This window comes from Poecilia reticulata, chromosome 2 (assembly GCF_904066995.2).
Source record: "Poecilia reticulata chromosome 2, P_reticulata-male-v2, whole genome shotgun sequence".
In the NCBI taxonomy this organism is placed as follows: domain Eukaryota; kingdom Metazoa; phylum Chordata; class Actinopteri; order Cyprinodontiformes; family Poeciliidae; genus Poecilia; species Poecilia reticulata.
The window spans coordinates 16,161,376-16,173,542 of NC_088831.1; the positions used below are offsets into that span (position 1 = coordinate 16,161,376).

The 12,167-nt window shown below is 41.0% G+C and overlaps 1 protein-coding gene across 2 annotated transcripts in view; it reads left to right on the forward strand.

Moving 5' to 3' along the window:
• kalrna (kalirin RhoGEF kinase a) overlaps positions 1-12,167 on the forward strand; it is a 151,153-nt gene that overhangs the window by 63,110 nt on the left and 75,876 nt on the right. For both annotated transcript variants that reach the window (XM_081598517.1, XM_008438392.3), the window contains exons 14-19: positions 2,461-2,583; positions 5,771-5,962; positions 6,078-6,247; positions 8,292-8,466; positions 9,165-9,411; positions 9,872-10,038. In XM_081598517.1, the coding sequence (XP_081454643.1) occupies positions 2,461-2,583; positions 5,771-5,962; positions 6,078-6,247; positions 8,292-8,466; positions 9,165-9,411; positions 9,872-10,038 (1,074 nt within the window). The remainder of the gene's footprint in view (positions 1-2,460; positions 2,584-5,770; positions 5,963-6,077; positions 6,248-8,291; positions 8,467-9,164; positions 9,412-9,871; positions 10,039-12,167) is intronic.

Below are 12,167 nucleotides of genomic sequence, written 5' to 3' on the forward strand. Positions count from 1 at the left end.
GGAGGGGTCCTAGGATTGAACCTTGGGGTAGTCTCAGTAAAATGTTGTGGTCAACAGTGTCGAAAGCTGCATTGAGGTCCAACAGAACCAGCACTGTGGTTCTCCCACAGTCTGTATTTAAATGGATCGTTGAACACTTTTACAAGTGAGCGCTAAGGAGAGACGTGCCGAGGCGAACCTGTTGGTCCATTCCATCTGTAAATTTGAGAAACTCTGGTCCAGAAGACATTTCTTCATAGGTATCTTGTGAATGCAGTGAATGAGTGGAGGAGCAGAGAGGGAAGGAGGAGGGGAACCAGTCGCTCTCTCTCTAGTCGATGTTATGTCAGCTTGTTCTGGAATAGTTTGCTCCTGATACGCAGAGGGTTCCATCCTTGTCAGACATCCTTGAGCCTGTTCTTCTGAAGCGATGGTCACATTGTTGTCCTTGTTGATAAAATGAAAAAGGTTTGCAGTGAGCATCTTTATCCCATGTTTGTTAAGATTGCGTCCGCCTCTCAGCCATTTGTTTATCATGTCCAGCCTGGAATGTTTTTCGTCTCCCCATTGAGGTGATGAAATTGGACCACTGAGAAATAATTTCATTTTTAATTTTCCCATAGTGTTCAGAAGAATATTAAAGTCCTTTTTTGGACTCTTAGATTTTTGCTTTGCCACATCGTTGGCTCCAACATGCTCAACTAAAGTCTCAGTATTTGGCTGATCAGTGGTTAGAGAGAGCAACTTATGAGTCAAATCAGATACAGTGTCACCAAGAAAAGAAACCACTCTCGTTTTCTTGGGATTGCAAACATGACTGATTCCATTTACTGTCTCATCTCCAACAATAAGCACTCTTAGCATACCTTTCATTTTCCTGGTGGTCATTTTGTCCTTTGGAGCTTTGTGGGGTGGATGTGTTGGTCTAGCCTCATTGTTGATGTTTGAAGGCGAGGTTTCCCTCAGAGCCCCAGGCTGAAGTGCAGAAAACCTGTTTATCAGTGGGATTCCCACAGAGTCAGAGTGTTTTGAGGCTTGGGCTGGTCACTTTGTCCTTGGGAGCGGGGTCAGTGGAGCCGTTTTGGTTGTTGAAGTTGAAGGTGGATTTCTGCTCAGAGCCGGCCACGCTGATTCGTCCAGGTGAGGGGTTCTCCCCGTTAGTCGTCTCACGGGATCTGCAGTGTGAGACTTTTGTTTCGGCTTGGCGCCCTGAGCGATCCAGGGTGAGCTGCTTGGTGCGGGGCGTACGACCTCTCCGCTGATTTGAGGAAGAGTTGTTTAATTTCCACAGGTAGCGTTTATCTCAAAGTTCACCGTTAAATCTTCATTTCTATAGACTGAAGTCTGCTAATGTCCGTGGGGTCGGCCGGAGGCATTTTGCTCTGGTTCAACTTGAAGTTGAAGAAAAGTAAGGTAAAAATAAAAGTAAGAGGTTCCCACAGTCCTTAGGTTTGAAGTAATCCAGTTATGACGACGATAATGTGAATATAACTATAAAAACTTGTGACTTTAAAAATAACTGACAGGCAAAGTTATCAGTAAGGATGAGAGAGAGCAGGATGAGCTGTTCCTCCTTCAGCTGTCAGCGTGATTTTTCTGCTACATCTGTAGAAACCAACAAACACACTGACAAAGTGAAGTGGACTTGCATGAAATGTGGATGTTTTATTTAAGATTATGATAGACATTTATTTCCCAACTAACATTGTTGTTAAATTACAACCTTCAATATTTCAAATAAAAGGGTTTTTTTCCCAGTATATTCCAATAAATTCCAAAGAATTCCCTCTAAATTCCTGTTAACTCCGTGGAAAAGCTTCCAAACTCAGGAGATGTGATGGAATAGAATGAAATAGGGATCGAGTGACTCAAAGGTAGATGATTGACTACAGCGCCCCCTAAAGGAAATGTAAAAAATAAAAAGTGATAATGATGGAAATTTGAAAGAGTACAGAGATCATAAACATAAGATGTTGAAAATTATTCACAAAATCAAGCAACATTTTGTTGTTTAGTTGTTTTATTAGAGAAGTGTTATTATAATATAGATTACATTTTTGACAGTTTTTTTTCTCGTCCAATACAATTAAATCAGAAGTAATTACTTCACATTTCTCTAACTGTAATACTAAACTTTTACTGTGTAAAAGAAAACAGTTATGGCAGCTGGTTTGTGGTAATCTATTTGTGTAGCAAAAAATAAACAATAAAAATAAATTCAATTGAGTTGAATTGATGAATAACAAATTGTTTTCATCATGCAAAATACATTTGGATTTAAAATTCATTTAAACTGCTTCACTTGGGGCTCTGTTGGGGCGGGTCATTTTTGGCCCATAAAACAAGGGGAGTAAACAGGATATTTAAGATTGCACAAGGGTTAAACTGTCTGGGACATGTGCATCTCTTTACATCTGGGGTTCCTGGTGACTTTGTGTTGGGAAATGATCAAAATAAAAGTGTCTGTTCTGTATTGTGCAGGTTCTGGACTGGATAGAAAACCACGGGGAAGCTTTCCTCAGCAAACACACAGGTGTTGGAAAATCCCTCCATCGAGCCCGAGCCCTGCAGAAAAGACACGATGACTTTGAAGATGTAGCCCAGGTGAGCTTGTCTGCACGTCGAGTTACTTATGTTGTTTAGTGAGCTTGTGGTGGACTATCCCTACAGGTGTCCAAAGTGACCAAAGTGAAAAAAATAGTTGCCCTTTGCTGAATCATGAATTAGCAGTGTTTAACCATGTAATTCTCACACTAAGTGAATTTCACCAGTCAAATCCAGGCCTGATAACCTGGAGAATCAAGAAATCACATACTTAGAACCTGACTACACAAAGTGTCTGGAAAAGAAAGACATCCGGAGTTACTCGCGATCCATGGAGAATGTCCTTCCTTCAGTTGAGTGGTATTACTCCACAGATCAATGACCCAAAGACCATCAGCAGATCTACCTCTCAATAGCTAAAAAAAAGTCTTGATTGTAGTCCTAGAAATACTTGTTGCCAATTATCACTAATGCTTAAAGGAGGTTTTATTGCTAAATTATTCTTAAAGGAAGTTTTCACATATTGCCAGGTTGGTAAATCTTTCAGTCTACTTCAGGCTGACAAGCAGGTTCTGTTTAAGTGATTTGTTGATTTTCCGGGTCAGGCTGTGTTCATTCCTGGCTGCGGTTTAATGTAATTGAACTCAGCTGTCCAACAATGTGACTATCCACAGTTTATGATTTAACAAGCTGCAATTACTTTTTCACATTGGGAAACACTGATCTGGATTTCCTGGACAGAAAACTAAATTTTGTCTTTACTCAGTTTTAACTTGAACAAAAGAACCGCAGATAGAAGAAAGCTGTATGATTTCTATCTGTCTGAAATCTATTTTTATTATTTCTGTGTAGTCAAAATATCAATAAACGTCATGAACATGCTGATTTAAAAATAATATATATATTTTTTGACTACAGTCTGTTTGTAATCTTCCCTAATTAAATCTGAATATTAGAAGTCCATGTGCCTGGTAGCAGGAAACACACAGGGCTAGATGTACATGACCATAAATGGTCATGAGGTTGTCCCAAAGATGTTCTTAATTTTCCTTCCCCAGTCCTTCATGTAGGAGCCAAGGACCCGAGGTCTGAACTAGAAACCCGAAAACAAAGAAACATGTTGAAGGTTTTAATGTGAATAAAGTGTTACGAGTTTCTTCAGCACTGAAGAGAGCAGAACCCTCAGACATCTGCTTCTCTGCGCAGCTTAAACACACACACGCACACGCACACCCCCCCTCAGCCCCCCACACACACACACACGCACACAGGTTTAGAAGCTATGCACTTACTTGACATTAAAGCAAATGCAATCAGACAACTGACAGTCTCGATAGAAACAACCATCAAGCACTTCCATCAATGAACTTGTGTGTGGATAAGCATGTGTGTGTGTGCTTGTGTGTGTGTGTGTTTGTTTTTTATCTTCACTGTTAGGAATAACTAAAGACATAACTCATTGGAGGGGGGTCATTAAACCGTCTCTTACTGTTAAATACACACACGCACACACACACACGCACACATGCACATGTTTGACACTATCTTTGCGGGAACTTTCCATTGACTTCCATTCATTTCTGCAACCTACCCCTAATCCTAACCCTAATCCTAACCATTACATACCTAATCCTAAACCTTAACAACATGTACTCACACCTTAGTCATAAACCCTAACCTCTAAACCAAAAGCAGCATTTCCATTTGTGGAGACCAGGCTTCGGTCCCCACAAGGAGCAGTTGTCCCCACAACTTAATGTGTGTCAGAAAAATGGTCCCTGCAATGCATCAAATACATGGCACACACACACATGGACACACTCTTTCTTTTTAAATGAGAACTGACTCTCAATCAACTCACCTGAAAAGATGAAATCCTCAAATACTTTACTATGTGGTTTAAATTAATGTTCTCATAATTTTTGTGTCTTTTTAAAGACTTTATTCCTCATAGCCTAAAAAAAGTTTTTTCATTTTTTATTGAAGCTACAGAATATTTCTGTTCCATCATGTCTCAGACCCTCACCAACATTTAACCAGTTGTGGTTCAGATCATAAAATTCACTTGTAGATTATAATTGTTTTTTCTGAATAATCCACCGAGCATTTGAAATATCCACTGTGACAGATGTGAAGATACTGTTTTCTTCCTTGCCTCCATTTTACTTCCTCCTCAGCTCAGGGTAAAATACCCCCAACGTCTGAGCCGTGGAACATTTCCTGAGGTAAATCTCAGGTCCTCCCTCACCTACCAGATGAGACGGATACTAATCCACTTTTCCTTCTGATTACTGCAGAGAGTTCAGACAAGATTATGTTCCTTTATTTAGGGGTTTATTAAAAGTGAAATGTTGATGCTGCTGCCTTGCAGACATTAAATCTGACTGGGAGACATTGTGTGTTTTCCTCTGTTACCCGTCCTCGACAGAGCTGTTTTACAAATTCACAATTTAGTCTGGTATAGATCAGAGAGCACCAGCACTGGGAGCTTGTCGCTGTTCTCCGTTTATATATTCAAGTGTGTGAGTCCATCAGCTGGTGAGAGAATTAAATTAGCAGGTAATCATTTAACCTTCTCCAGAAGTCCAAGTCAAAACCCCAAATCTGCCCCATGGATAAAAAGTTCTGAGGCTGCAGTGCATCCTGTTAGATCAGTGTGAGAAATGGACATAAATGGGACACAGCAACTACCTGGCAGGCTATAATTCACCACTTCAGAACTTTACATGCTTTTATAATTTAAATGCGATCACTTAACACTTCACCAGCAACTTCCAATGCAGCACCGTCCTGCTGCAAACCGCTTCCTACCTTCTGTTACTGATTTAGTGCCAACATTTAAAGCCTGATTCACTCTCTAATCTGCAAAATCTGCGCAACTTTACGGTTTAAACCAGTGTATACGCTCAGTAGAAAGGTCAAAGCACGCGTCAGAATGAGGAAGAAAGGGAGTTCATGTGACTGTTTATGTAGGCATCGACGACAAATGCTGTAATGTTTTAATATCACAAGATCTTGTACGCTGAGTTGTCGTTACACCCCTCCTGCTTACAAATGTGACACCATCTGAAAAAAAAAGGTCTTCAGATTCCGGCTCATATTGCTTCATGTGCACACACAAACCGATCGCCCCTGTCAGGCAGGAGAAGTTTTTCTCTAAAATGAAGGTTACAGTGTTGCAAATAAATATTGTTTTGCACCTGATGATGATGATAATGATGACGGTGGTCCTCTCTCCATCCTTCAGAACACATACACCAATGCAGACAAGCTGCTGGAGGCGGCCGAGCAGCTGGCACAAACGGGAGAATGCGACCCAGAGGAAATCTACAAGGCCGCCCGACACCTGGAGGTGCGGATCCAGGACTTTGTTCGGCGGGTGGAGCACAGGAAGCTGCTGCTCGACATGTCTGTCTCCTTCCACACACACACCAAGGAGGTGAGCCATGATCTTTGACCTCAGCTGATGGTGCCATATAGTTTTCTGCCACGCGGTGGTTTTGAATGTGTGGAGGAACTGATGGTGTGTTTTGCGCATGCATGCCTGGGTGCAGCTGTGGTCGTGGATGGAGGAGCTGCAGAAGCAGCTGCTGGAAGACGTGAGCTGCGACTCGGTGGACTCGGTTCAGACTCTGATTCAGCAGTTCCAGCAGCAGCAGACGGCCACACTGGAGGCCACGCTCAACGTGATCAAAGAGGGAGAGGAACTGATGCAGCAGCTCAGGTAACGCGCTGCAGTCTGAGGAGCGGTGACGACTAGAGGACAACTCCGTCTGATAGCAGACGCACCACAGAGCTGTGGTTATGATACTGTTACTTAGAATGACATTAAAAAGTCAGATATATCATTTGTGTCAGGTAGGGTTATATTAATAAGACCCCAATTGAACATGATGAGTTTCGTCTTGGTTTTTGTTTCTCAAAAAAAGAAAAGAAAAGAAAAAGAGTTGAAATCATAAAGTTAAAAAAAACAGAGAGAGTGAAATTATCAGTATACTTTCTTTGTGTCACTAAACATGTTTCCGGGTTGTTCAGTCTTTTGATTCTTATCCCAGTTATCCCATTCATTGAAAAAAAATCCTCTTTATTCACCACAAACTCATTTTGGAGAGAAAACCCAACATGTTCTTTGAGCAGATCAGGTTTGCTTCAAGCAAAAAACCCGAGGAAGAAAGTCTCAGATGCTTGTGCTACTGTGACACATTATTTTGTTCACTTTCTTCATTTTTTTTGCAAGCTTTTTTGAAGAAAACATAAAACAAATTGCTAACACTTTATTTGCAGGGGGGTGATTAAGACTGTCATGACACTGTCATAAACATGACATAGCACCTGTCATGAACATGAATTAGCCTTCATGAATATTTATGACTGTTGTCATAAAGTGTCATTTGGTAAATTCTGACACTTTTAATACAAAGTTGACATTATTCAACATCTCTTTGTTATGACAACTTGACATTAACCAAGAAATCATTACTGATATACATTTGTTATAAAAGTATTACTGATGGCACTTTAAAAATTAGGTAACTTTATGTTATTAAAGGTAAAGTTTAAACAGTAATGATTTCTTGGTTAATGTCAAGTTGTCATAACAAAGACATTTTGAATAATGTCAACTTTGTATTAAAAGTGTCAGAATTTACCGAATGACGCTTTATGACAACAGTCATAAATATTCATGAAGACTTATTCATGTTCATGACAGATGTTATGTCATGTTCATGACAAATGTTATGACATTATTCACCCCCTTCAAATAAAGTGTTACCAACAAATTCTTGTTTTTATTGATGATCTGATTGAACAATTTAAACTTTTGTATGAGGATATGGTTCACACTAAACATGAGAAACTGCGTCGATATATTATGTTGTTGTTACATAGCATTGTTAGCATCAATATTATCATTAGTATTGATGATATTAATGCTGTTATTGCTGTTATTAGTTGTACTCTTATTTGTGGGAATATTGACATAACTTTTGTCTTCGTTCTTTTGCTTAATCTAAACATACAGTAATAAAAAAATAGATAACGGAGTTGAAGTTGTCTTGGAAAAATTGCAGCATGTGTTTTAGCAATTTTTAAAAGCATGACGTTCAGTTCAGGTAGATGGTATTGTTTTGTTCCTGGTGGTGTGGGTCAGTTTCCAGCTGGTTAATCGTCTCTCCATCTCCAGATGATGGATTGATCAGAACTCTGGGAGATCTTCAAGGATTGGGACGTTACTGTAGAACCAATCTGCTTTAAACTCTCCGCATCTCCATCCCTGAAATGTCTGCTGTGATGTTAATGTTCTCTAACAAACCCCTGCGACTTTTACGGAACAGCTGGATTCATGCTGAGCTTTAATGACACACTTATGGGTTTACTGGATTTTATGTTCGGGTAAAAGGGAGGGAAAACAAAAATGCTTCACTCTATCCAGATTTTGATTCGTTTAAAAAACTGAAAGCCACGCATCATTGTCCTTCCACTTCAGGATAATCAATCACTTTTTGTGGTCTGTGACATAAAAGACCCATTAAAATACACTCAGGTGTGCGTTTGTATTGTGACAAGAAAACAATCAAACAATAATAATCTGCTCTAATACTTTTGCAGATCACAGCATCTCTCCTGTCTGGTGAAATATCCCAACATCTACAGAACATATTTTTTCATATTCTATGAGCTTCTCTGAGATGGGATTCCAAAACAAGAAGCTCTTTGAACAGTCTTGTTCACTGCTCCTCACATTTCTTCTGCCCCCGTTTCCGTAGAGATGCAGCCATGTCGACCAGCAAGACGCCACACTGCAGTTCCATTGCGCACATCCAGGGGGTGCTGCAGCAGCTGGACGAGGCCCAGGGCCAGATGGAGGAGCTGTTCCACGAGCGCAAAATCAAGCTGGACATTTTTCTGCAGCTGCGCATCTTTGAGCAGTACACGCTAGAGGTGAAGGAACAAGAGCATGTCCATCTAACAGCCCCGCTTTAGTTAACCACCAACACAACTCATCTGTTCATATGTTAACGTCAATTGAGTTCTTAAACTCGAGTCAGATGAAGTTTTGCTTTTATCCCTACAGTCATTCATTCTTCATTCATTTGGTTTAGTTTAGATTCACTAATCCGATATTAATGTCTGTTTCGGTCCCGAAACTGAACAAATTCTAGATTGGGTATAAGAATTTAAGGGCACATCTCTTCTTTGCATGTTGAATGATGCCATGCTTTATTATTTATTTTACAGTATATTTAGAATTCCCGATTGCACTTTGTGAACCATTTGAAAAAGGTTTATTTATTTATCCAGTTTATTTCTTACATTTGACCAAGATAGTCAACTGATTGTTTTTTGTTAGTTATTATTTACTTTAAATTGGCTTTTACTCTCCTAATTGCACTGACTGAACAAATTAAAGTTGTTGGTTTTACAACATTTGACCAATCCTGTGAACCTATTGGTGTATTTCAGTGCACTGTCCTTGTGCAGAGTTAGCAAATAAATGTGTAATTCAGTCTGTTCTTTTTCATATCAGATCAGTTTTGGCCTTTACTAAACATCTGATGTTTGTATTGGTATCACAAGTGAAAAAAGTGGATCAGTGCGTCCCCATTTCATTTGGTCTGACTGACTGACCGTCCGTTTAGGTGACAGCAGAGTTGGACGCCTGGAACGAGGATCTGTCCCGTCAGCTGAGCGACACCAACCGTTCGGGTGGCAGCAGCAGCAGCGGCAGCAGCAGCTCCTCCTCAGGCGGTGCAGAAGACATAAGCCTGGCAGAGCAGCGGCTGAAGCGGCACGCAGAGAGGAAGACTGCCATGAACAACATGGCCTACGAGGTGATGCAGCAGGGTCAGGACCTCCACCAGTACATCATGGAGGTCCAAGCGTCAGGTAAAGCATGGACGTGCTTTCTCAGTGAAATCCATACTATAGTGAGGTTTATGTAGTTAATTTGGGTTTGCAGCCAGTTGCTTATGGACATGGCTAGTAATCCGTAAGAGTTCACAGTTAGACTGCAGGTCCAGAAGCTGCAAAACAAGGTCCAGTCATCACACCTCCACCATCGCACTTATTAATAAATACGAGAGGTTTATGCTGATAGGCTGCGTTTGGTCTTTTCCAGAAAATGTGCTGCAGTTTACACAACTATTACTTTATTTTAGCTTGGTCTGCAAGAATCCACTTTGAGGTCACCTGGTTTAGTCAGAGCCAACTTGGCAAACTGCAGCTGAGCTACAAAGAGATTTCAGTTGCTAATTCTGCCTTTGTCTTCTAGCTGTAGAAACAACACATTCGATCAGATCTCCTGCCGTCGTCGTCGGTCACCTCTGAATTTGCGTGTTTTGTTCAGGGATTGAGTTGACAGGAGAGAAGGACATGGACCTGGCCTCTCAGGTCCAGGAGCTGCTGGAGTTCCTCCACGAGAAGCAGCAGGAAGTCGACATCAGCACGCAGCATACACACACGCGGCTGGAGCAGACCTTGCAGCTACGCCACCTACAGGCTGAGGTTAAACAGGTGAACACCTTTATTTTCCTCCCTTCAGTTGGTGCGTACCAGCTGCCGACATTTTTGCAGATCCTTGTTTACAATATCTGGGTTTTGCTCCGATCCCAAGCCAGAGAAAAGAAAATCCTAAAAAGGAAATAAAGCGGCGCTCCAGTGGAGAGAGTTGGGATGGATTTTGTTATTAGCTGAAAATCTCAGGCTCCTTCGTGTTGGAAAAATGACAAGAACAACACCCCCCTCACCTTCCTCCCAGTACAGCTAAGATGTTTCATGTGCAGATGGGAACACGCTGTGTGCAGACAGGAAGCTCACTGCTGCTGCAGATGGAAGCAGCTGAATAATAGATGAGCTTTAAGGCGACAAGCTAATAACGCTCATCTGTGCTGCCTTCTTCTGATCTGTTCTGTGAAACCCTTCACGGATTTGCTGCAAAGTTCCAACACATCAGCCTTACAGTAGCAGAGGTCCAGCGTGGCTCCTGATGAACACACAGATACAGACGCCTCAGTGTCCTCACATGACCTCCCTGCAATCTGCACCGTGGGCCTCTGCAGTCCTGCATTGAAAATAAAAAACAGACTTGTTAAAGTGAGTCGGAGTCTCTCTGCACTAACCGAGTTCAGCAGCATTTAAATGAGAGATTATGGATCATTTAGACCAAAGCTAACATTGTTATGAGTATTTATGTAGATCAACAGCCAGGGAATTAGCTGTGTATTCTCAAAGATAAAACTATTGTGTTAAAAACAATACAATCTGCTGAAAACCGGTGGGGAATTGTTTTGCTCTTCCAAAAAACAAATAGTAACAAGAAGCAGGTGGGAGAGAAGTGGACTTCATCCTCTCTTTCATTAAAACGTGTCTGATGATTTCTTCTCTGTCCAAGTAAATCGCCTGAACTCTATGTACAATTCATATTTTTATTTTTTAAATACAGATTTTAAAGACATTTAAACAGATGATTCACATACATATATGAATATATATACTTTTTGTCATTTACTGTAACATAATCCTGCTGCAGCCAGGTTTCTGTGAGACAGAATAAATCAATCTGATTACCACAGATTAAGTCATTAACCAGCAAAGTCGTTGAGGAGAGAGATCTGACGTTCAGTAAACCACATGCAATTGTTTTGTTTTCTGTTCAGAAAGAAGCATGTTTATCTTTTGGAGATCTTCATGATTTGTTCTTTAAAAGAGAACAAATCAAAGAAGGGCAGTTTTGGTCGAATGGATTAAAGACCTAAACCTCCTTCTATCAGTGACGGCATTGAAGATGGAACCTGGTTGGGTTTTCCAGCATGACAATGTGCAGTCGGGCTGACGTCCCCACCGCACATGTTCTACTGAAGGACCGCTTTGTTCTGGTGGGCCCACGCCGGCCAAGGAGCCCAGGCTGTCCGATGGTTTTTCCAACAGCGCAGAGACGGACAATAACAAATAATACTAACAACAAGATAGTACAGAGTATTTTACAGAAATCTTCATATACTTTTGCAGTCTGTAGCATCACATCTTGGTTGGAGACACCATGATGACCCGGTTCCTCCAGTTAGATGCTGTTATTAAAGGCTTGATGAACGCTTTGCCAGGCCGGGCCTCAGAGTTCTCTGGTAATGGAAAAAAATATTTGGCTTCTGCTGTGTTTGTGGCTGGAGAAAAACAAATACAACAACAAATAAGAGCAAAACAGCTGCAAACACTGTAGGAGAGTTCACTGGATCATACACTCAGCCTCTGCTTTACTAAATCGGGACTAGGTGTTTGTGTTATACTCACATTGGCCACAAGAGGGTGGAAAGTAACAATTTCAATGTCATGTCAAAACATTTGAACTCTGAATAGAATTCAAACATTTTCTCCCAGGTGGATTGAAATATGTGTGTATGCTGCATAAAGAGAACATTTCTACTCATCAGTTGTTCAGCTCTGTCCAGAGCAGTCAGCTTGTTTCTGTGATTGCCTTTTAACTCCACATCCAGTCTATAATAATTCTTCTCATTTGTTATGACCAAATAAAGGTGGCTTGCTAATGAGTCATAACAGGATGGAGCAGGAGACGGAGAGACAGATCAGGAATTTAACTTCAGCAAAGAGCTTTGTGCACTTTAGGCAATGTTCAATGCTGTAACATA